The sequence below is a fragment of the Lissotriton helveticus genome, chromosome 3_1 (genome assembly GCF_964261635.1).
Source record: "Lissotriton helveticus chromosome 3_1, aLisHel1.1, whole genome shotgun sequence".
Classification (NCBI taxonomy): domain Eukaryota; kingdom Metazoa; phylum Chordata; class Amphibia; order Caudata; family Salamandridae; genus Lissotriton; species Lissotriton helveticus.
Genome location: NC_136061.1, coordinates 661,808,766 through 661,830,523, shown reverse-complemented (window position 1 = coordinate 661,830,523; position 21,758 = coordinate 661,808,766). Strand labels below are relative to the sequence as shown.

Below are 21,758 nucleotides of genomic sequence, written 5' to 3'. Positions count from 1 at the left end.
CTTGCCTCTTTCTTTTGTACTCCCTCGATGAATGGACAAATATCATGACCAAGATGAGCAAAGTGGATGATTTTATGTAAGGAGTGCCTTAGGACTTAAGTGACTTTCAGGACCTACCACAGTAACTTTGTTTTACTCTTTTGCCCATAACCCCCGTTGGTCCTACAAATGAGAGGTTTCTCAGTTTTGTATTACTGTAGGGGTAATGGAGTTAGCATTGTGAGAGGAGCTAAAAGGAAGCTGTTGCAGTGTACCCGACTGTGGCTACAGGGCACAATCTGTGCGGACTGTGGTTCAGACTGTAGCTGCTGTCCCCTCTGTCAGCAATGGATCACCAATTGAGCAGGCCACCAGTGCATGGTTGCAAGGATTCAAGTGCTGAAAAAAGAGGGCTTGTGAAATAAGTTTCCCCTTGCTTTATATCTCCCAAATGCCTATACATGTTGCAGAAGGGACACCAGTGAGCCTACCGTACCGTTTAGAGGCCAGAGATTAGGGAGGATGGCTACATAAACACCAATAGCCAACAGAGCCAAATTGTGTAAGTCCCCACTTCAACATGTATGCCTTTCCTGTATTTATTGTGAATGTTACTTGGGTATTTCTAAGTGGAAATCAGACACAAAGTCGTTAGCCTTTGAGTCACAGGAAGAAGCAGGCTGCTCAGTTATCTCAACCTCTACCAAGAAATTTAGCATTTTGTATCGCCAAATGTCACAAGGCAAAGTTATTTTTTATCTTTTGACGTTAATACATTTTAATCTGTCAAACCTTTTTGTAAATAACATTTCACTCATATTTCATATGTAATATTTTGTGACCTGTGTGTGGTAACAGTTGCATTCATTTAAATTAAGCTTGGTTGAACAATACAAAGATTCCCCTCTCTAATCATTCAGACCGGCTCAGTGGGCCTTAAAAAGGCAGTTTGCCAAGTGTCTAATTTACACCTATGGCAACCATGGACTCAAACATTTCATGAAGCTGAGATTTCAGTACAGTGTTTAAATCTGAGTGACTGGTTCCTTCTGCGTGACAAATAAATGAAGTAGTCCATCTGTGCATTCTGACTATTCCGTTTTTAAAGAGTAAGACTGACTAATAATCAATGAGTCTTACTCGCTGTGTTCAGATCACCAAAGGTTAAGATTTAGGAATCCCTCCTGTAAGAGGAAGCTGATGGATTTACTTGCTTCTCGGGGCCCCTGTTGCAGAAAAACATATTTACATTCACTCAGTTTTCTTCCAAAAGATCACTCCACCATCAAAATTCTCGCCCTTCTATCTTCTCTTGTTTTTCTCAAATTATTGAGCTTCACAATCAAAACTAGCATTAGTTGTAATTTGATTGTGCAGTAATATTTATTTCAACTTTTAAACATGTTAAATGGTTTAAGTTGGTTGTGTGGTGGTTTCGCTGTCAGATGGAAAGTGCTACAGTTGAGTATAACTCCTATCTTCTGTCATTCATAGGGAATACACACTGGATGTTTACAGGCTTTCTTCAGTGGTCACGCAACACGATGCCAAAAAGGCTGGAGCTGAAGTGGTAAAGCAGGTGGAGCATCCTCTCTTAAGTGGCCTTCTATATCCAGGACTACAGGTGATTCAAACTATGTGCTCACAGATCTGATGATGAACCCTCTGGTGTTTACCCAACTCTCACGCCTCTCGGGCAAGGATCTATGCCACAGGAGAAGTGATGGAGGCCTCTGCTGCCTAGTTGGATAGGCAGTTGCTATTCCAGCTGGTAGATGGGTGCATTTTTGCATCAACTTAAAGTAAATGGTTTCCGGGAACGGGGGGGGGGGGGATTGGAAGGGGCAGAACAAAAATGGGTAAATTCCTCTTTAGGCGCTTCGGGGAGGGATTAAAAACATAACTGAAAATAACAGACCCCCATTTTACCATCGATTTTGCATCATTAAGATAAGACACAAATATTAGGCTCGGTAAGTAAAAAAAATTAAAAAAAACCCACTCAAATGACTTTAATATTTAATTTCTTTTGAGCATTATAAATCAACGTAGCTTATTTACATGGAAATTAGACATTCAAAAATGCGACACAGTCAACTCAATAAATGGCGCATAGATTAAAATAAAATGTCAAAAATAAATCCAAAATATTCAAACAAAGAAACAAGGGATTACGGTGTACTGTTAGTTGGTAGTCCTTTTTGGAGCCTGTCTCACTAACAGTAAATACAGTTCCAAGAATACGAAGTTTTGATAATCCTTGTCTTAGGCATTGAGGGAATGTCTTAAGGTATTGTCCTGCCACCCTACTCCTAAGATATATATTGCCAACTTGTTTCGACCTCCATGTCTGGATTGTGATTTAATGTGAGGTCATCCTCTGGACACTAAACCTATTTAGCTGGTTGGATGCTGACAGAAACAGAAATAGTATGATCCATATTACTACTACAAATTGTTCAAGGAGATATGTTCAGAACAAAGGAATGACGTGAAAGTATTTCTGTTTATGCACAGTGTCCAACCAGCGAAATAGCCGAGCCTTCAAGCTCCAGTGCCATCTATTAGGGATGGTAAACAACCGTTACAACGCAACTTTTACAACGGACTACTTTTACAATGCAACTTCTACAACGCAGGATCCATTACAACGAAGTACCATTACAACGCATTTTTTACATCGCAGATACCTTTAAAACGCATGCCATTACAACGTAAGTATTGGTAAGTATATAATTATAGTAAAAATTTTATAGGTTTGGGTTTTTGGGTAAATGGGTATTTTTAGGGTTCAGGGTTAGGTTTGGGTTTTTGGGTAAAGGGGTATTTTTAGGGTTCAGGGCTAGGTTTGGGTTTTTGGGTAAAGGGGTATTTTTAGGGTTCAGGGCTAGGTTTTTGGGTGAAGGGGTATTTTTAGGGTTCAGGGCTAGGTTTGGGTTTTGGGGTAAAGGGGTATTTTTAGGGTTCCGGGCTAGGTTTGGGTTTTGGGGTAAAAGGGTATTTTTAGGGTTCAGGGCTAGGTTTGGGTTTTTGGGTAAAGGGGTATTTTTAGGGTTCAGGGCTAGGTTTGGGTTTTTGGGTAAAGGGGTATTTTTAGGGTTCAGGGCTAGGTTTGGGTTTTTGGGTAAAGGGGTATTTTTAGGGTTCAGGGTTAGGTTTGGGTTTTTGGGTAAAGGGGTATTTTTAGGGTTCAGGGCTAGGTTTGGGTTTTTGGGTAAAGGGGTATTTTTAGGGTTCAGGGCTAGGTTTGGGTTTTTGGGTTAGAGGGTATTTTTAGGGTTCAGGGCTAGGTTTGGTTTTTTGGGTAAAGGGGTATTTTTAGGGTTCAGGGCTAGGTTTGGGTTTTTGGGTAAAGGGGTATTTTTAGGGTTCAGGGCTAGGTTTGGGTTTTTGGGTACAGGGGTATTTTTAGGGTTCAGGGCTAGGTTTGGGTTTTTGGGTAAAGGGGTATTTTTAGGGTTCAGGGTTAGGTTTGGGTTTTTGGGTAAAGGGGTATTTTTAGGGTTCAGGGCTAGGTTTGGGTTTTTGGGTAAAGGGGTATTTTTAGGGTTCAGGGCTAGGTTTGGGTTTTTGGGTTAGAGGGTATTTTTAGGGTTCAGGGCTAGGTTTGGTTTTTTGGGTAAAGGGGTATTTTTAGGGTTCAGGGCTAGGTTTGGGTTTTTGGGTAAAGGGGTATTTTTAGGGTTCAGGGCTAGGTTTGGGTTTTTGGGTACAGGGGTATTTTTAGGGTTCAGGGCTAGGTTTGGGTTTTTGGGTAAAGGGGTATTTTTAGGGTTAAGTGGTAGGTTTGGGTTTAAAAAAAAAAAAATTAAATTAAATTATATTAAATTTAATAACTTACATTTTAAAAAATATTATATACTTACCAATACTTACGTTGTAATGGTATGCGTTGTAAAGGTATTTGCGTTGTAAAAAAATGTGTTGTAATGGTAGTTCGTTGTAATGGATCCTGCGTTGTAAAAATTGCGTTGTAAAGGTATGCGTGCTAAAAGTATGCGTGGTAACGTCATACATCCATTAGGGATACTTTAGCAAAAGTAAATCTCCAACACTAGTTCTCCTACTCCCCTGAAAACCTTCAGTGTGCCTCATCATACAATTCACTCCAGCCGTACACTCCTAGGCAAGGTATGACAGGTGTCTCTGTCTCGCTCTACTGCAATATTCTCTAACACTAACTGTGTGTTGCTTTCCAGGCCCTGGATGAGGAGTATCTGAAAGTGGATGCACAGTTTGGAGGAATTGACCAGAGGAAAATATTCACTTTTGCAGAAAAGGTAAAATCTGTACAAGTGTGAGCTTTTAATATAATGTTCTCAGTGCTGCGTCTCTTTTGAGGCATTGAACTCTTTCTGTACTGTCTGCACTGCTGTGGTGGGCTAAGTTTGTCGGGGCTTCAGCAGCATATTATAGAAAGCCTGTAGCAGCTCTGCAAACTAGATATACATCTAAACCGATCGCTTTGAAGGACATTTGGTTATTATTGTCATACTTCTAATGGAATCAAGACTGAAATCTTGAATCAAAAACTTACGAAGCAGAAAACAGCAAAAACATTTTGACACAGCATACGATTGAATCTGTATAGAATAAGGGCTGTACAATGAAAGCTAGAAAGGAACATGGAAGAAGAAACGCTGCAAGTGAGCAAATAGTGGTCAGAATCATAGAGATAAAGTTGAGTGGTAGGACTGCAGCTAGGCAGGAAGGCAAATGTTGCAAGCTGGAAATAAAAGGCTTTAGCAAGAATGAGGCACACAGCTACAACAAAATCAAAGGATGCTTGAAAGCCAAGAAACACAAAAATTGTGCAAGAGATGTCCTTCACTGAATGCAGGTGGCAGAATGCAAATTTTATGCACAAGTCTATAGCTATTTGGTAGCTGAGAGAAACTATGGTCTGATCTGGTTCCTGCTGCTCAAACAGAGCAATTACAGTCAATGCTGGTTCCTCTTCCTCCATAGTGCTTCAAGCAACATGAAGGGAGGGAGCAGTGAGGCCAAGGGTAGAGTAGTTTAAAGAGAGGCTTGTCTGCGGCAAATAAAGTTGATTAGAAGTATGAACAGCAGGTCCAGAGCATGAAAATTCGCTTTTTTGCCTTGTGTCCCCATTTTGTGAGACAGGAGTCTATTGGCTTATTTGATTTTTGCCACTGAGAGGCTGCTAAACGCTTCCCAGAACATGTGCTATGTCTACTAACCATAGGCTCGCATGATAATTTCAGTTGTCTATGTGACTCTAGAAAGACCACACTAATATAGTGCGAAAGGCACACATGGCATTCTGTCAGATGTCAAACGTGGGCTGCTCTTTATCCTAACGCCAGCCACATGAACGACTTTAACTGCTTGTTTTCGGGACTACCATTGTAGCCCTGAATTACCGTAACCAAACACTGCAGCCACCACGTCACAATAACCAATGTTTGACATTTTGTAAAGCCGACATTTTTACATGAAGTAAGGCACCCATAAGTAGCACCTTGAAGCCCGTGAGAATTAGGTGCCTAATGTATAAAAGGGAGCCATGCCAAATATGGAATTGGCAAGTCTCTTAAGTAAAAAAGTTTCGAAGTGCATTTACTGCATACTGTCAAAACGCCCTTTCAGTTTTACCAAGACCAGTTTAATGTTTAAAGCCACTTAATCATACGTAAAATAGGGAAGCGCTATAGAAAACATCTTCTTCATTGTAGTTTTTTTATCAAAAATCTAATTTATTGGTGAAAATGAATTTTAGGTGAACATGTTTCAAAGATGGCTTAAATAGTAATTGTACATCCATGTCTGCAGCCTTCCTTCCTTCCAGAGGTGACCTGGAATTAGTGTAAATGACCCCATTCATGGATCACTGGAAGAATAAAGAGCATTTGGTAGCAGCTGCCTAGCTGGAGGATGAATGGCAGGAAGATGAGGAGGGGAAGGATAAAACATCCATTAGTCTTAAGTGAGGGGTTGATGAGAGTAGCATACATCATAATGGCCACACCTTGCTGCTGGCAACAACTTTGGAACATTCTGTGTTTATAGTAAAACAGAGTACTACTATCAACCTGCCTGCTTTGATGCGAGTTTCATCTCAGCCAGGTCGGTTCCTCCACAGGGAAATCCTGGACAAGCGAAGGTACTATAGAAGAAGAGTCTGAACAGCATGCTGGTAACTTTTCTCCATGTTGTTCTAGAAAGCCTCCAGTGACCACTTTTAATAATGTACATAAACTAATATTGCCTTGGATGCCCTGATTGTTCTTGTAGGCGTGTTTTGACATTCTCATCAAACCTCTGTCTCCAGATCTCCTTCTGCACATTTTTTTCGTTTTTCTTTTTTTTATTTATATTTACTAAATTGGTTGGTGAATTTTACTAAATGGTTTCTCAAGTTTACCGACAAATTACCGTTACATTGTCTCTGTGTCTTACTATGCTTGGATGTAATATGTAACTTGTGATTCAATTGATCCTCGTGTAAAGTGCTCTGATATCCTTCAGGATCTGGTTCGCGCTTTGTAAAACTTGATAAATAAGTAAAGTTGCTTCTTAAATGCATTACTCGGAGGAAAAGCTTGTTGCTTTAGTGCTATAGCTAAAATTGGGAAAGTACAGATTTTGTCACGGAAACTTTATTTCCCAAAGAAGGCACTGGATTACATTGTGGGAGCACATATATTGCTCCTCACCCTGTTGATAAACAAGGATCCCTCAAACAATTTGAGTTATGAATGTTAATGTGACATTCCATATTCTCCGAAGATCCCTTGGCATCTCCTTATACTGGCAAAATGGAAGATTACTAACAAATATGCTGATTATAGCCAGCTCACAGCCAATTTCAACTCCACACCAGTGTTGGTTATCTCATACTTTCAGTTGAAGGAGCCTCTCACAATTTTAATTCTGTCCCACAGTGTCTGCCGTCGCTGGGCTATGCCAAACGAATTCACCTGATGAATCCAATGGTTCCAGGGCTCACTGGCACAAAAATGAGCTCCTCCGAAGAGGTACGTACTGAATTGAATTATTGGGTGGGGAGGGTGTGTAGAGGGAGAAGGCTATAAGACGGGGGGGTTGGGCAAAAGGGTATTTCTTTGAGGATCCAGTTTGGAGGGTTCTGATTTGATGTGATCAAGATGCAGTTCTGGGACTGATTCCCACTCCATATTCAGTTTTTTGACAATGGTTCCAAGTGCCCTTGATTTGACCTATTTCGCAATGTTTTACTTGAGTAATGTAGTAGGCATAGATATTGATGACTGTGGACTTCAGTCTGTTTCCTCTGCAAAAAAGATACAGGATGCTTGTCTATCTCTGGGTTAGTTATTCAGTAGCAGGCTGCATTGTCCGTTTTCTCTCCGATGGATGAAACCTTGTGATGGGGTGTGGTTTTGTGCCTGTTATTGGTGTACCTTTACGGCTGGTGTAATGCATAGTGCAAGGCTTCTATCCATATGCTAAAGTGTCCAGTTGTGTACCAAAGTTGGTGTGCTAATCTTTTTTCTGTTGTCGGTAATAGAGAAATTCTGTCCTTGAATACTGTGTCTCATAGTCACTTTTAAATGGTATGGGGTATTATTTGACGAGGTGCGTTGAAGATTTCTGTCTGGTGCATTTGGTGCAAGGGAGGGTCTTGTCGCAGATAAATCTCTGCTTCGCTGATTATTCTTAAGGTGCTGCTTCCTTTCTGATCGAGAGCAGGATTCCAAGATAGATCTCCTAGACGAGAAGGAGGATGTGAAAAAGAAGCTGAAGAAGGCATTCTGTGAGCCGGGAAACGTGGAGAACAATGGTGTGCTGTCATTCATAAAACATGTTCTCTTCCCACTTAAAGCCGGTGAGTAGGGCAGTGGTTGTTGTTCCATACAAATGTGTTCTTTTGAAGGGAAAGTATTCAATTTTCTTTCAGAAACAAAAGCTTTGTATAGGGCTGCTCTTTCTGCTATACGTAATCAAAGTGGGAAGGGGTGGGGTTGCTGTTGTCCCTGATCTTTTGTTTTTTCCTATGAGAACATTTTTAATCTCCTCTCTGTATATTATTTTACAATTTAAATACAGATTTGTCATGTTGTTTGACGTCGCTGGGTGGGGACGGTGATGTGTTTCATGTGGTTGTAGAACACTCCATCACAGAATCACCTTGTTTGTGGATGGGGTTAAGTTTAGCAATCATTTGCCATGGTAAAATGTAGGAGCATCAGGTAGCACAACCTGTGACGTTATCTCCATACTCTCGTCTTCTAGAGTTTGTCATTTTGCGAGATGAAAAATGGGGAGGAAATAAGACCTACGTCAACTATGAAGAGCTAGAAAAAGACTTTGCTGAGCAGGTAAATCTATACCATAATATGAACAGCATGCATATCACTGACAGTCCTTGGTCTGCCAGTGTTGTGCTCTAAGATTTATCATGCCCACGTCCTCCCATATGTTTCACCATATCATTGGTTTGTCGATGTTCTGGTTTGTTCTTGTTGTATTGGACTTGTGCTCTCTGTTGCTTGCATTTTAATATGTGCAGGCACTCCTGTTGTGCATCCTGTATTAGTTGTTTGTTATTTGAATAATTTCCATAATTATTTCTCTCGTTGATCACAGGTTGTACATCCCGGGGATCTGAAGTCCTCACTCGAAGTCGCCCTGAACAAGTTGTTGGACCCGATAAGAGAGAAGTTCAAAACCCCAGAGATGAAAAAACTCACCAGTGCAGCTTACCCAGACGTATTGAAACAGAGTAAGACTTGATCATCTGGTTCTGAGTGATCTGTACCCATCTTAAAGCTGAGATGCCTACAATGAATGCCATGAATTGATGTGAGGCGGGATGGATTTGCAACATGTGTTCTATTGTTGTCCTTGAAGAAGTGATCCTGTACGTTCTTGTGGAGCATTTTGAATGCCCTGGGCCAGTTTCTAGATCTCTTGTGTGGAGTGGACTTGTGCGTCAATGAGGCGGGAGACACAGCTTAAAAGTTGGCTGTGGTAAGTTGGCCTGGTATATGATGTCCACTAATTAAAGTGAGCACCTTGCACCAGTCAAACAACCCTTATGGTGATTTAAGAGGTCAAAGATAACCTTAGAAAGCTATCCAAGTGGTAGCTGTGGAGCGCAGCCTTCAGGCTTGGTCTTGAAGGAAGGTTAAGCAGCTTGTTTTACCAGAATGCAACCTTAATGTATTGGGTAAATGAAAGGAGAACCACACAGTAGTTATAAACATATGTATTTATTATTATAACACACCTTAAATAGTGGTATAAGAACCACAACTCGAGTCAAGACCGTGTCTAGAGGTTGTAGAATCGCTGGGACTCCAAAGAACCACCCAAGGTGAGTAGGTAGGGACTCCACGGAGGACAGGTGCAGTGTGAGAACATGGCTGCATGCTACGTACAATTCAATGGGAGAGTTGCGGTTGCAGTTTTACTGTTTAAAGACCCTTCCCAGTGGATTTTGAAGAAACCCTTTAGAAGATAGAAGGTTGGAGAGCCACCCCAGCCGAGGATACTGAGACACCAGTTACCTATCCCAGGGAAGCCGGGTGCATAGGGTCGAAGTGGCGTCGGAAACCGCTATCATTCTCAATAGGAGTCTTCAAATAAATGCCACTGCTGGAAAGAAGAAAATTGTCTGGTGGAACCCACAGGTGGATTCTTGAAGGAACCTGAAAACAGAGAGGACAGAGTCTGGGTCACTCAGGAGTGACCAGGGGCTCGGTAGACAAATGCCCACCGATGTCTGATGCGAAGGAGACCTTGACTCTGCAGCCACAGGGGCCAGGAGACGTGGAAGACTACCAGGAGCCAGATACGAGCTGTCCCACGAAGGATGACGAGTGGTGAGGGGTCGGTGTCCGACGGGAGCACCAACAAGCCTTGGCAGCGGCAACCCATGAAATAGGTCGAGATAGGTCAGGGTCTGGTCCAGCAAAGACCAGGAGACTCACCACAGCAAGGGGAGTCCGGGCAGGCTTGAAGCAACCAGGGGAGCCCAAGAAAATCAGTGTTGTCCCTCAAATGGACCCACAGGCCGAAAGCACAGGAATCGCGAAGGGACCTCTAGCAGTTTCACAAAGTCACAGCTTGCAGGGCACAGAATGCGAGGAGGCCGTAGTCCTTTGTACCAAATGTGCAAAGAGGTTGGAGCTATCAATAGCCCAATGCATTTAGTTGGGGAACGCCTACAAGCATATGCAATTACAAAAGCGTGCATGCACAAGGGTTTGGGTTATGCCGTCCCCACGAGGGATACTTACAAACTCAGTGAGAGGGCAGCTCATCCTCACAGAACATAGGAACCCACCTCCTTGATCAGAATCTTGACCACGTCAAATCTAGGGTCCTACAGCCAGGTAAGCCCTTTTGTACCCCCTGGAGAGGGTTGGACAGATTATGGGGACCCTCCCAGGGGAGGGTCAGGACAGTGGAGAGGATACGCCCATGTCCAGTTTTGCGCCAGAGCAGGAGCCAAAGCTCCCAGATCTGATTTGAACTGGACTATGCACAGGGACACCAAGTGTGCCACGGATGCAGACTTTCAGGCACTTTGGAAGTGTCCCCTAAGCCCCAATACACTAAATTCTGTTTGGGAGGTGGTCACACCTCCCTGTGACAGGATGAATATTGTCCTGCCTTCCCCTCCTCAAGCTTGGCTCAGCAGCAGGAGGGCAGAAATGTATCCCTGGTCGGCGGAAGCCATTTTCTGCTGCCTGGGTCGAGGAGGCTAGTACCGGAAAGACCAGTGACCGAACAAAGCTCGCATCAGAAGGGTGGAATCGTACCTCCCACACCGGTTATCGGTGTGGAGGTATGGTTCCAAGGTGTTTGATATCAAACTTGTTGTTGCAGCCGTTTTCGAGATAGCATTTTACGCTAACGTATAATGCACCTCTACCTATATGTCTGGCTGCGTCACAGACAACCCAGGACAATGGTCTCCAAAGGCTACAGAGGGGCTCTGCTCATGCAGAGGCACCCTCCCACGTAAAACACAGCACCCTGCCTTCAGGCCTGTCAAGGCCTACTATAGGGGAGATATATAAGTTTTATAAGTTTTAAGTGTAGTGACCTATAGATATAGTAAACCTATATCTAAAGTAAGTGGTGCAAGCACCAACTTACAAAGGCTGCAATGATCGGCCTGTAGTTCCATTTTGCATGGCATCTCATGGGTGACATAATACATGCTTCAGCCCATGGGAAGCCTCTGGAGAGCCTTTGCCCTGGGTACCTGGGTACCATATACTGGGGCCTGACAAGGGCACTCCAGTATCCAATCTGGAGTGTACCGAAGTACATGCCATAACATTTTACAGAGAAAGCAGATAGACAGGGGTCCTGATTAGCAGGATCCCAGTCAAACTAGTACTAAACAGTGTAACATCAAGCAAAAAGTGGGGGTAACCATAAGAAGCAGATCCTACTTTCCTACATTGACACAGTGTGACTTCTTAGAATTTGATGCCAGCTTCCTATTCCACGCAACTACTCCTCATGATGTAATAACACTGGCTGAGTGGAATTTCTCTTAACTGATTTGAGGTGGTAAGATTTGCAGGAAACTTTGTAGACTCCTTGAGAGGAGCAGGGTCTAAATGCCTCGAACCTAGATTTGACAACCTGTTACTTTTTTTTATTTGGCTGAAGTACCAGGCCCAGAAGGCATCAAAGCAATGGATTTGGAAACATTAAGCCCAAGAAACAGCATGGGTAGCTGTGGATGAAGTTGTTGTTCTACTCCATGTTTGAACATAGTGCTTCAGATTGTATTGCATATTGCACTAGGAATCTGGAGATTTTAGCAGCCCGCCTCAGAGAGTCCAGGACATTGTGTTGATATCAGATATTTCAGCCTCTGACCTGGGTCTCAGTAGGAGCGACTGTGAGGCTTCTGGGCCTCCTGCACCTTGTTAGTGAGCCACGCCTGGTGGGACATGCTGGTGCTGAAGTGGTATCGGAAGCCTCACTGGGCTCGGGACCAAGAGAACCTATCTGATTCCATCCAGATGTTAAAAGAGACTGCAAAAGATCTGCAGTGGTGGCTGTTAGACCTCAGTAAGACCCTTCTCCTCCAAGAATTAATGGTCATGACAGACGTATCATTACTGGGTTGGGGAGGTCCTCTGAGAGAGGTAGAGATCAGAGTACTCTGGTCTCCAGCTGAAAACTGTGTCCACATCAACTGATTTGAGGTATTGGTGATTCGCTTGGCACTGAAGGCTTTCCTTCCAGCCTTCAAAGGGGAATGGGTACAGGTGCTCGCATACAACACAACTAGCATGTGACACTGCCAAACACAGGTTGACCGTTTGTCCTGTGCCCGGAGGCTCTAAATCTCTGGATGTGGCTGAACCCTCAAGGCATCTTCCTGGTCACTCAGCACCTGGTAGGATCTTTAACTGCCAGGTCAAACTATATCAGCCTGCGTTGCCTAGGCTTCTTCAGGTGTCTACGAAGTTCTACATTGGCAAGTTTGGCTTTGCGGATAGCCTTCTTGTTCATTTTTGCACAGCACCCATACAATGCCAAGTTGTACCTGAAACCGAGACTTACATTGTGTGTGTCTGTTAAAGACATCTGACTGGTTGTAGTCAACGCATTACAGCCGTCTTCAGCCCGGCTTGCTTGAATCCAGTGGCAAAGTGATCAAGGGACTCACGTCTGAGCATACCCTGCCACACTTATGGCGGCCAAAAGCGGTACAAAAGGGGGTGGTAATGGACGGAGCATCTGAACCAATCAAACACTCACCCCCAGTCAAAAGATCTGGGTTTAATCCATCACCGTTCTTTAGCCCACTCTCCCACCCCAGTTCAGACATGGCTATATGCAAATCAGTCTGACCCTGTGCCTCATGGGAACAGTCCAGCCCGAACTGCCAAGCCATGCCTTCCCTGGACCGGAACCAAGCTTCCGAGGACCGGTTTCTGGCATTACAACCGTCTTCAGCCCGGCTTGCTTGAATCCAGTGGCAAAGTGAGCAAGGGACTCACGTCTGAGCATACCCTGCCACACCTATGGCGGCCAAAAGCGGTACAAAAGGGGGTGGTAATGGACGGAGCATCTGAACCAATCAAACACTCACCCCCAGTCAAAAGATCTGGGTTTAATCCATCACCATTCTTTAGCCCACTCTGCCACCCCAGTTCAGACATGGCTATATGCAAATCTGTCTGACCCTGTGCCTCATGGGAACAGTCCAGCCTGAACTGCCAAGCCATGCCTTCCCTGGACCGGAAACAAGCTTCCGAGGACCGGTTTCTGGCATTACAGCCGTCTTCAGCCTGGCTTGCTTGAATCCAGTGGCAAAGTGAGTAAGGGACTCTCGTCTGAGCTTACCCTGCCACACTTATGGCAGCCAAAAGCGGTACAAAAGGGGGTGGTAATGGACGGAGCATCTGAACCAATCAAACACTCACCCCCAGTCAAAAGATCTGGGTTTAATCCATCACCGTTCTTTAGCCCACTCTGCCACCCCAGTTACGACATGGCTATATGCAAATCAGTCTGACCCTGTGCCTCATGGGAACAGTCCAGCCCGAACTGCCAAGCCATGCCTTCCCTGGACTGGAAACAAGCTTCCGAGGACCGTTTCCCGGCATTACAGCCGTCTTCAGCCCGGCTTGCTTGAATCCAGTGGCAAAGTGAGCAAGGGACTCACGTCTGAGCATACCCTGCCACACTTACGGCGGCCAAAAGCGGGACAAAAGGGGGTGGTAATGGACGGAGCATCTGAACCAATCAAACACTCACCCCCAGTCAAAAGATCTGTGTTTAATCCATCACCGTTCTTTAGCCCGCTCTGCCACCCCAGTTCAGACATGGTTATATGCAAATCAGTCTGACCCTGTGCCTCATGGGAACAGTCCAGCCCGTACTGCCAAGCCATGCCTTCCCTGGACCGGAAACAAGCTTCCAAAGACCGGTTTCTGGCATTACAGCCGTCTTCAGCCCGGCTTGCTTGAATCCAGTGGCAAAGTGAGCAAGGGGCTCACGTCTGAGCATACCCTGCCACACTTATGGCGGCCAAAAGCGGTACAAAAGGGGGTGGTAATGGACGGAGCATCTGAACCAATCAAACACTCACCCCCAGTCAAAAGATCTGGGTTTAATCCATCACCGTTCTTTAGCCCACTGTGGGCATCAGTATTATCTGGGCTGTGCTTTATCTTGCAGTGTTCAGTGTTGCCTAGATCAGTGCTATAAATTTGTTCTTTCGGTGGGGCTACTTTGCCAGTGCCTTGTTCCCACAGGCCACTCTATCCTTTGCCTGGACTGTGGTCCTTTCTGAGTGAACACGAGTAGGCAGAAGGGACAGGTGAGGGTGTTTGATCAGAGCACCTCTGTCCTCTCAATTTGAGTGCAATATAAGTTCTTCACAGTGCCCCTTAAAGGAGTTGGGGGAACATCCAAGTCAATTGCAAGAGGCCCTCTATTGTATAATGCCCCCTTCCCTCCTTAAACTTTGTGAACTTCTGTGCCTTGTACCTGCACCTGTTCCTTGTGATCATCTCTGGCCTTTTCCTGGAGTCCTTGGATATCTGTGAGCCCTGTGCTCAGTGTCTTCACTTCAAGCTGCTACTTACGTGTGTCAGTGTTGTAATTTACTCTCTGCCCAATACCTGGACTGTGTGCTTCTCTGCAAGCCCTTAAACCCAGTGATTGGCCTAAATAGTTCTTCATGTACTCCCACTTCCCAGGCCCTGGCCTTTATGGTTCTTTGTGGCCAACACCTAAAATTTTGTTCTCCAAGAGGTCTTCTGTTTAGGGTCTGTATACTATGAATCTCTGTTAAACACTAGATTGGATACTGTGTTCATGTAAGCCCCCTTGTACTCCGCTTGAGTCTATGGTTCTGTGTGAGTATCTCTGTTTAGTACTTATACACTATGGTTGTCCTTGAGACCCTTTGGCTAGAGTCTATGGGGCCATTTGCACTCTTCTGGCTACTTCCTGAACTCTGTTCCTGCACTTAATCCCTGGGGTAAACATTTGCACTGCCAGGATCTTTACAGCCACCACTCTTATACTCTGAATATCTTGACTTTCAAAAGCCCTAAATAATACCATTTTGATTTTCTCCTTGTATAGAGCCTGCCGTGAAGGCCCCCAGCAAGAACTCAAATCCTGACGATGCGGAGCCATCACGCCTGGATATCCGTGTAGGAAAAGTGATTAATGTTGGGAAGGTATGGATGCATCTTTTGACAATACTCGTTCCCAGGGTTTTAATCGTATATTAAAAACCAGTGAAACATTAGCAGTACACTGATGGCAGTAGGGGGCCTTTCTAGATGCTACAGATGAACTAACAATTGTTGGATCTGACTATTTCTTCTTTTGATAGCATCCCGATGCTGACAGCCTTTATGTGGAGACAATAGACGTGGGAGAGGTACAGCCACGCACAGTAGTTAGTGGTCTGGTCCAGTATGTCCCTGCTGAGAAGCTCCAAGACAGGATGGTGGTTTTGTTGTGCAATCTCAAACCCCAAAAGATGCGTGGGGTGGAATCCCAGGCGATGCTGCTGTGTGCCTCGACGTAAGTGCCATTGGTTTAGGGGGGAGGTCTTCGTTCGGGATTAGTAAGGCATGCCTGATTGAATTATCAGAGTAATCGAAATACTCATTAATAATGCCATAGTGTCATGTTAAAAACAACAAAAGAGTACCAGTCATGAAAGACTGATTTGGAACTAAAATTAGGAGCTAAAAAGATAAGGAAGTAATGACCACCACCTTAGGGTGAGAGAGATGTGTTGCACCAAATATAAACAAGGTGAAATAGACCAGACCTCAGTGAGGAAAAAGAACCCTCAGGCACCAACTACATAGATTGGTGGCCAAATGTCTTCATTGGGTCCTTATTGTAAATACGTGAAAAAACTACGTAGTCAGAAAACGAGAAAGAAAGTGCTCAATTAAAAAGAATATGGACTACACCCCAGACTAGACTTTTAATGTAGGGGTAGTTCTAACTCTGTTTAAAAGTAATCGTGCAAAATCGGACATGTATAAGGTTGTGTTAGTTAGAACCAAATGTCCTAGAGGGTCGACCTGTTTCTTGCAGGAGCCTAACATCGGCTCAGCATTCATCAGGACCAAATGGACCCTAGCCTTATGTTACGCGCTCACTGTGGCGACATAGTCATAAGAGGCGGGGTCTCAAAGTATGTGTTAAAAAATATTTACAAACTTATCTGTAAAATCACACACGTAGACTTCCGTGCAGAATCCCTGTCACTGTAGAGGGATGATCGATCTGAAACAATAAATCATTACTTGTAATTCTTCCGGCAGTCTCATTAAATAACTCCTTTTTGCCTAGTTACCAAAGAATAGCCTGTGTTAAATACATTTCATAAAAACCCCGTAATATCCATGAATTCAATTTTTAATTAACATTTGTAATTGTTGAACATATCCGAAATATCAGCAGGGAGTCAACAATTGGGGAAAAAAACATTAATCCCAGTTTAATAAACAGCTACACCTTTTGTGGCAATCTGTATAAGGACACTGAGTATTTTAAGTTTATAGTTTTGTTAGGAAGGCTTTAACAGTTTTGTGGGAAGCCTTCGCGAGCCCAACATAAATTATAATGTAACCGGGCCTTTGAATCTTACTCCAATGTGAGAGTGCCTGTTTGAACCAACTCGAAATTGAAAACATCTCCAGCATGGAAAACTCAAACCGCCATAAAAGACCCACTTACTTTGTCATTATGGGAATTACCCCTTAGGTCCGTGGCAGGGGAAACCTTCACGTTTAGAAAATCTACAAATACAACAGAAAGAGAATTGTTTGTCAATAGCCCTGTATACTGCATTAATCTCTCTGGATAAATCTCTCTGGATACGGGTGTTTGATATGTCACCACGCTGCCGTAATGCCGAGTTCACTTACTTGCATCTAAACGACTCCCCGTAGGAACACCTAATCTGTTCACATCCACGGCCTGTAGACATTGGGCCGTGGAAACGTGTTGATTAAATGAACGTACAACCGGCGTTCCTTGCGTAAGGAGCAAGTGACCGCTGAACTGAAAACGTCAGTATCTTAAAGGGCCAGTCAGTTAATAACATTAAAGCGCCCTTCAGTTGTAAAGTTCAAAACGTAAAAAGCTTTATTGCTGCCTCTCGCATGTGATCACACCTTCAAGGATAAGGAACTCGCGCTTGTGGGTGAAATATAATGTGTATCGTGATGGATTCTTTTATGTGGAAAATGTAAGTTGTAACAAATGCCTTCATAATTTAACAACCATTTGCGGTCTCCAAAATATAATGACCCCCTGAAAAATGAAATGAACCACTTGCTAGTGGGAATGTTGCATGTATCGTGGTGGATAATCCTTTCATTTATCGGGGGTGTTCTCGTAGATTATCAGACTATTGCAGTAACAGTTGGTAATGACAAAGAGAAAGGTACTTAAATGTTCTCCACTTAGTGTTAGACACTTGAACTATATCTATTATATTACACAGAAATTGGTTCAGTTCACCTAAGATTTTCTTTGAACATCAAAATCAAGGTGGTAGCCAGACTACAACTAATGATACGACTTTCAGAAAAAAGTCTACTTTTACACCCCTTGCACACCAGATGCCGGCAGAACTAATAGCCTTTGAACAGGCGGTGTTACACAAAGTAGAAGCAATGGAAGAACTAAGGCTGTACAAAAATCTGACTGCAAACCAATACAAGGCCATTGATTCCCTTGCCAAGAATTCCAATATAGTGGTCAAAAGCGCTGACAAGGGCGGTGGCATTGTTATCCAAGCCTCTATTGCATATGACCAGGAATGCAGACGACTTCTTGATGACACTAGTAATTACCTGGTCTTGGACCAAGACCCCTCTCCGTTTCTGAAAGATGAAATACTTGAACTTGTAATGACAGCGGAACGGGATGGTTACATCAGTAAGCAGGAAGCGGACTTTTTGACGACTTCTGAAGGAAGGATACCGTACTTTTATTGTTTACCCAAGACCCATAAGATACTGACGTTTTCAGTTCAGCGGTCACGTGCTTCTTACGCAAGGAACGCCGGTTGTACGTTCATTTAATCAACACGTTTCCACGGCCCAATGTCTACAGGCCGTGGATGTGAACAGATTAGGTGTTCCTACGGGGAGTCGTTTAGATGCAAGTAAGTGAACTCGGCATTACGGCAGCGTGGTGACATATCAAACACCCGTATCCAGAGAGATTTATCCAGAGAGATTAATGCAGTATACAGGGCTATTGACAAACAATTCTCTCTCTGTTGTATTTGTAGATTTTCTAAACGTGAAGGTTTCCCCTGCCACGGACCTAAGGGGTAATTCCCATAATAACATAAAGTAAGTGGGTCTTTTATGGCGGTTTGAGTTTTCCATGCTGGAGATGTTTTTAATTTCGAGTTGGTTCAAACAGGCACGCTCACATTGGAGTAAGATTCAAAGGCCCGGTTACATTATAATTTATGTTGGGCTCGCGAAGGCTTCCCACAAAACTGTTAGCCTTCTGTCCCGGGGTGACTGGGGACTCGGGGTTTATGCTATCCTCTCCTACCTTAGATGGCAGCTCGAATGAAGTAGAGGCAGAGAACCTATAAAGACTTTTCAAGGAAGGTTTTATTTGGGTATATGTCTTTCTCCTCCTGCTGGTGATGCGTTCCCTGGCGAACGCGGCGGGATCATATGCCGGGGTGCGGGGAGGATCCAATTTGCCTCAGGTGATGGTTCAGCACGTCCTCAGGGCCAGGTGTCTCCGTGTACAAAAGAAGAAGACAGAGGACGTATTAGGACCGAGTATGGGTAATATGCGTTGAGGGACCGGGTGTGAGGGAAACCCGTGACACGTGCTTTATGTACAGAGCGAGGAACGTGGGGGAGTGCTCGTGAGTTGGGGGGTGGGGGGGAATCAAGGGACGAGCTTTACACGGGTCTGTACAGTTACTCTACAACAGGTGGGACTCTGTTTCCCATCCAACCCGCCACACGGCCCCGTACCTGTTGGAGCCACGCTCCTCCCGTGGGAACGTGGCGGGGCGGCTCGTAGTTCCGGTGGCCTCCTGGCTTCTCCGTCTCCTCTCCTTTCCTCGGGTTGGTCTCCGGCTCCTCGTTGCCACTGCTCACGCGATGATCTCCTTCACTCCTCGCCTCTCGGGAAACGCCGTCCGTCGCTTCCTTGATCCGGGCTCCTTTTGACTCCGGCGCTTCATTCTCTGGGGGCGGGGCTACCAGTGCGGGATCCAAGTCCTTAAAGGAACAGGGTTCGCTTCTGTCCGAAGTCGGCCACCAGTACTCGGGGTCTCCAGTCCGCCAGTCCTCTTCTACGTCACGGCCAAGCTGCTGTAGAGAGGGAACAGAGTCAGGTGAAATAGCGGGGTCGGACCACCAGTCTGTAGTCTAACCCCCCTCTAGGGGTCCCAGGGGACCCACCCCGTCACACCTTCCTAACAAAACTATAAACTTAAAATACTCAGTGTCCTTATACAGATTGCCACAAAAGTCTAGCAGTTTATTAAACTGGGATTAATGTTTTTTTCCCCAATTTTTGACTCCCTGCTGATATTTCGGATATGTTCAACAATTACAAATGTTAATTAAAAATTGAATTCATGGATGTTACGGGGGTTTTATGAAATGTATTTAACACAGGCTATTCTTTGGTAACTAGCCAAAAAGGAGTTATTTAATGAGACTGCCGGAAGAATTACAAGTAATGATTTATTGTTTCAGATCGATCATCCCTCTGTAGTGACAGGGATTCTGCACGGAAGTCTACGTGTGTGATTTTACAGATAAGTTTGTAAATATTTTTTAACACATACTTTGAGACCCCGCCTCTTATGACTATGTCGCCACAGTGAGCGTGTAACATAAGGCTAGGGTCCATTTGGTCCTGATGAATGCTGAGCCGACGTTAGGCTCCTGCAAGAAACAGGTCGACCCTCTAGGACATTTGGTTCTAACGAACACAACCTTATACATGTCCGATTTTGCACAATTTCTTTTAAACAGAGTTAGAACTACCCCTACATTAAAATTCTAGTCTGGGGTGTAGTCCATACTCTTTTTAATTGAGCACTTTCTTTCTCGTTTTCTGACTACGTAGTTTTTTCACGTATTTCCAATAAGGACCCAATGAAGACATTTGGCCACCAATCTATGTAGTTGGTGCCTGAGGGTTCTTTTTCCTCACTGAGGTGTAGTCTATTTCACCTTGTTTATATTTGGTGTAACACATCTCTCTCACCCGAAGGTGGTGGTCATTAACTCCTTATCTTTTTAGCTCCTAATTTTAGTTCCAAATCAGTCTTTCATAACTGGTACTCTTTTGTTGTTTTTGATATATTAGCTCTATGGGGGACAAGAGTGACCTATTGACCCTTTCTCTCTTGTTGTTTTGTTTATAGTGTCATGTTATTCTTCTCCTAATTTAGATCTGCCTAAGGCAAAGACTCCTGGTGGTTTTCAGGAGGCCTCATCCTTGTGCTCGCTGTTGCTCATTAGAGCAGTTCATATTCTAATGTCCAACTTCTCTTTTTTTTCTATTTTGCGTCCTAGTCTGTTCCACATCCCTCAGTGTATTAGCGGTTCTCTTACTTCTACATATGTTGTTTCGCAGAGATGGGGAAAACCGGCAAGTAGAGCCGTTGGATCCCCCAGAAGGCTCTGCTCCTGGAGAACGTGTTTTTGTGGAAGGATACGAGAATGGCCAACCAGATGAGGAGCTGAAACCAAAAAAGAAAGTGTTCGAAAAACTACAGGTAATCCTGACATCCATCCTATTTGTTTCTCATCCCACAAATTCACTCTCCCATTATTTGCTCTAGATCACTTTCTGCTGCTCCATGTCTTCTGTACATTCCAGTTATGTCAATACAGACTTGCCTATAAGAATATTCGGTATTTTGCCTTTCCTTAATGTGGAACTGAAAGTACTGCATAGTTAACCAAAATGTGAGCATGGTGTAGATGTAATAATTTGTGGTTCAGACATTTATATTCACCTTTCTCTCCCTTTTAGGCTGAATTCAAGATCTCAGAAGATTTCCATGCTCAGTGGAGGGAGAAGAATTTTATGACCAAGCTGGGGCCTGTGACTTGTAAAACACTAAAAGGCGGCAACATCAGTTAATGCCTGGCTTGCTGACTCTCCCCATGCCCCTTACTTTTGTCAGCATGGTTCACTATGATTCTGCTGCCGCTGAGCCCCCTCCATTAATCATTGATTTCAAGCTCCGATTATCAGTACTGGTGGTGGTGGTGGATTTTGGCTATGAGGAGATATAGACAGTTGATGGCTGGTGGGAAGCTGCTGCATGTATTGGAAGGACTGGCGATCTAGAAAACACAATTGGCCCACACATTTACACAGGATGCAATCCACATAATCATGGATGAGGTATGCCCAGCAAATGGGCAGAGAATGGTGCGGGAGTCCTGAAACCACCTTAATAACTGATCTGCTTTCTCTTTATTTCAAAAAGGGTCGTCCGGTTTGAAGAACTTTTAATTGGGACATGGCTTCTTTCAGGCATGGACTCTTTCCTCTTCATTAAACGATTATTTAAAAGAAATATCAAGTTGTCAAATGCATTGCAAAAGATATGAGATTTTTCCAAAACAAGCCAACATATATTAATAGGGCAGTGGGGGCGTTTGTTTGTTTTGGAAAGATATGTTGGGTTTGAGTGCCTCTGCCCTGTGGTGCAATGCACTATTTAATGTCATGGATTTGTGACTTTTCTTGCATCTTGGTAATTCCTGTATTAAGATGGACCACTCCATTACTTA

General features: G+C 44.1%; 1 protein-coding gene across 2 annotated transcripts in view; it reads left to right on the top strand.

Annotated features, from left to right (window-relative positions):
• The window catches only part of YARS1 (tyrosyl-tRNA synthetase 1), a 176,024-nt gene extending 154,483 nt beyond the window's left edge, over positions 1–21,541 (top strand). For both annotated transcript variants that reach the window (XM_078680744.1, XM_078680742.1), the window contains 10 exons: positions 1,474–1,603; positions 4,179–4,259; positions 6,888–6,980; positions 7,675–7,810; positions 8,218–8,303; positions 8,572–8,707; positions 15,061–15,158; positions 15,317–15,510; positions 20,587–20,728; positions 20,989–21,541. In XM_078680744.1, the coding sequence (XP_078536870.1) occupies positions 1,474–1,603; positions 4,179–4,259; positions 6,888–6,980; positions 7,675–7,810; positions 8,218–8,303; positions 8,572–8,707; positions 15,061–15,158; positions 15,317–15,510; positions 20,587–20,728; positions 20,989–21,099 (1,207 nt within the window). In that variant the 3' untranslated portion in view covers positions 21,100–21,541. The remainder of the gene's footprint in view (positions 1–1,473; positions 1,604–4,178; positions 4,260–6,887; positions 6,981–7,674; positions 7,811–8,217; positions 8,304–8,571; positions 8,708–15,060; positions 15,159–15,316; positions 15,511–20,586; positions 20,729–20,988) is intronic.
• The last annotated feature ends 217 nt before the right edge of the window (positions 21,542–21,758 follow it).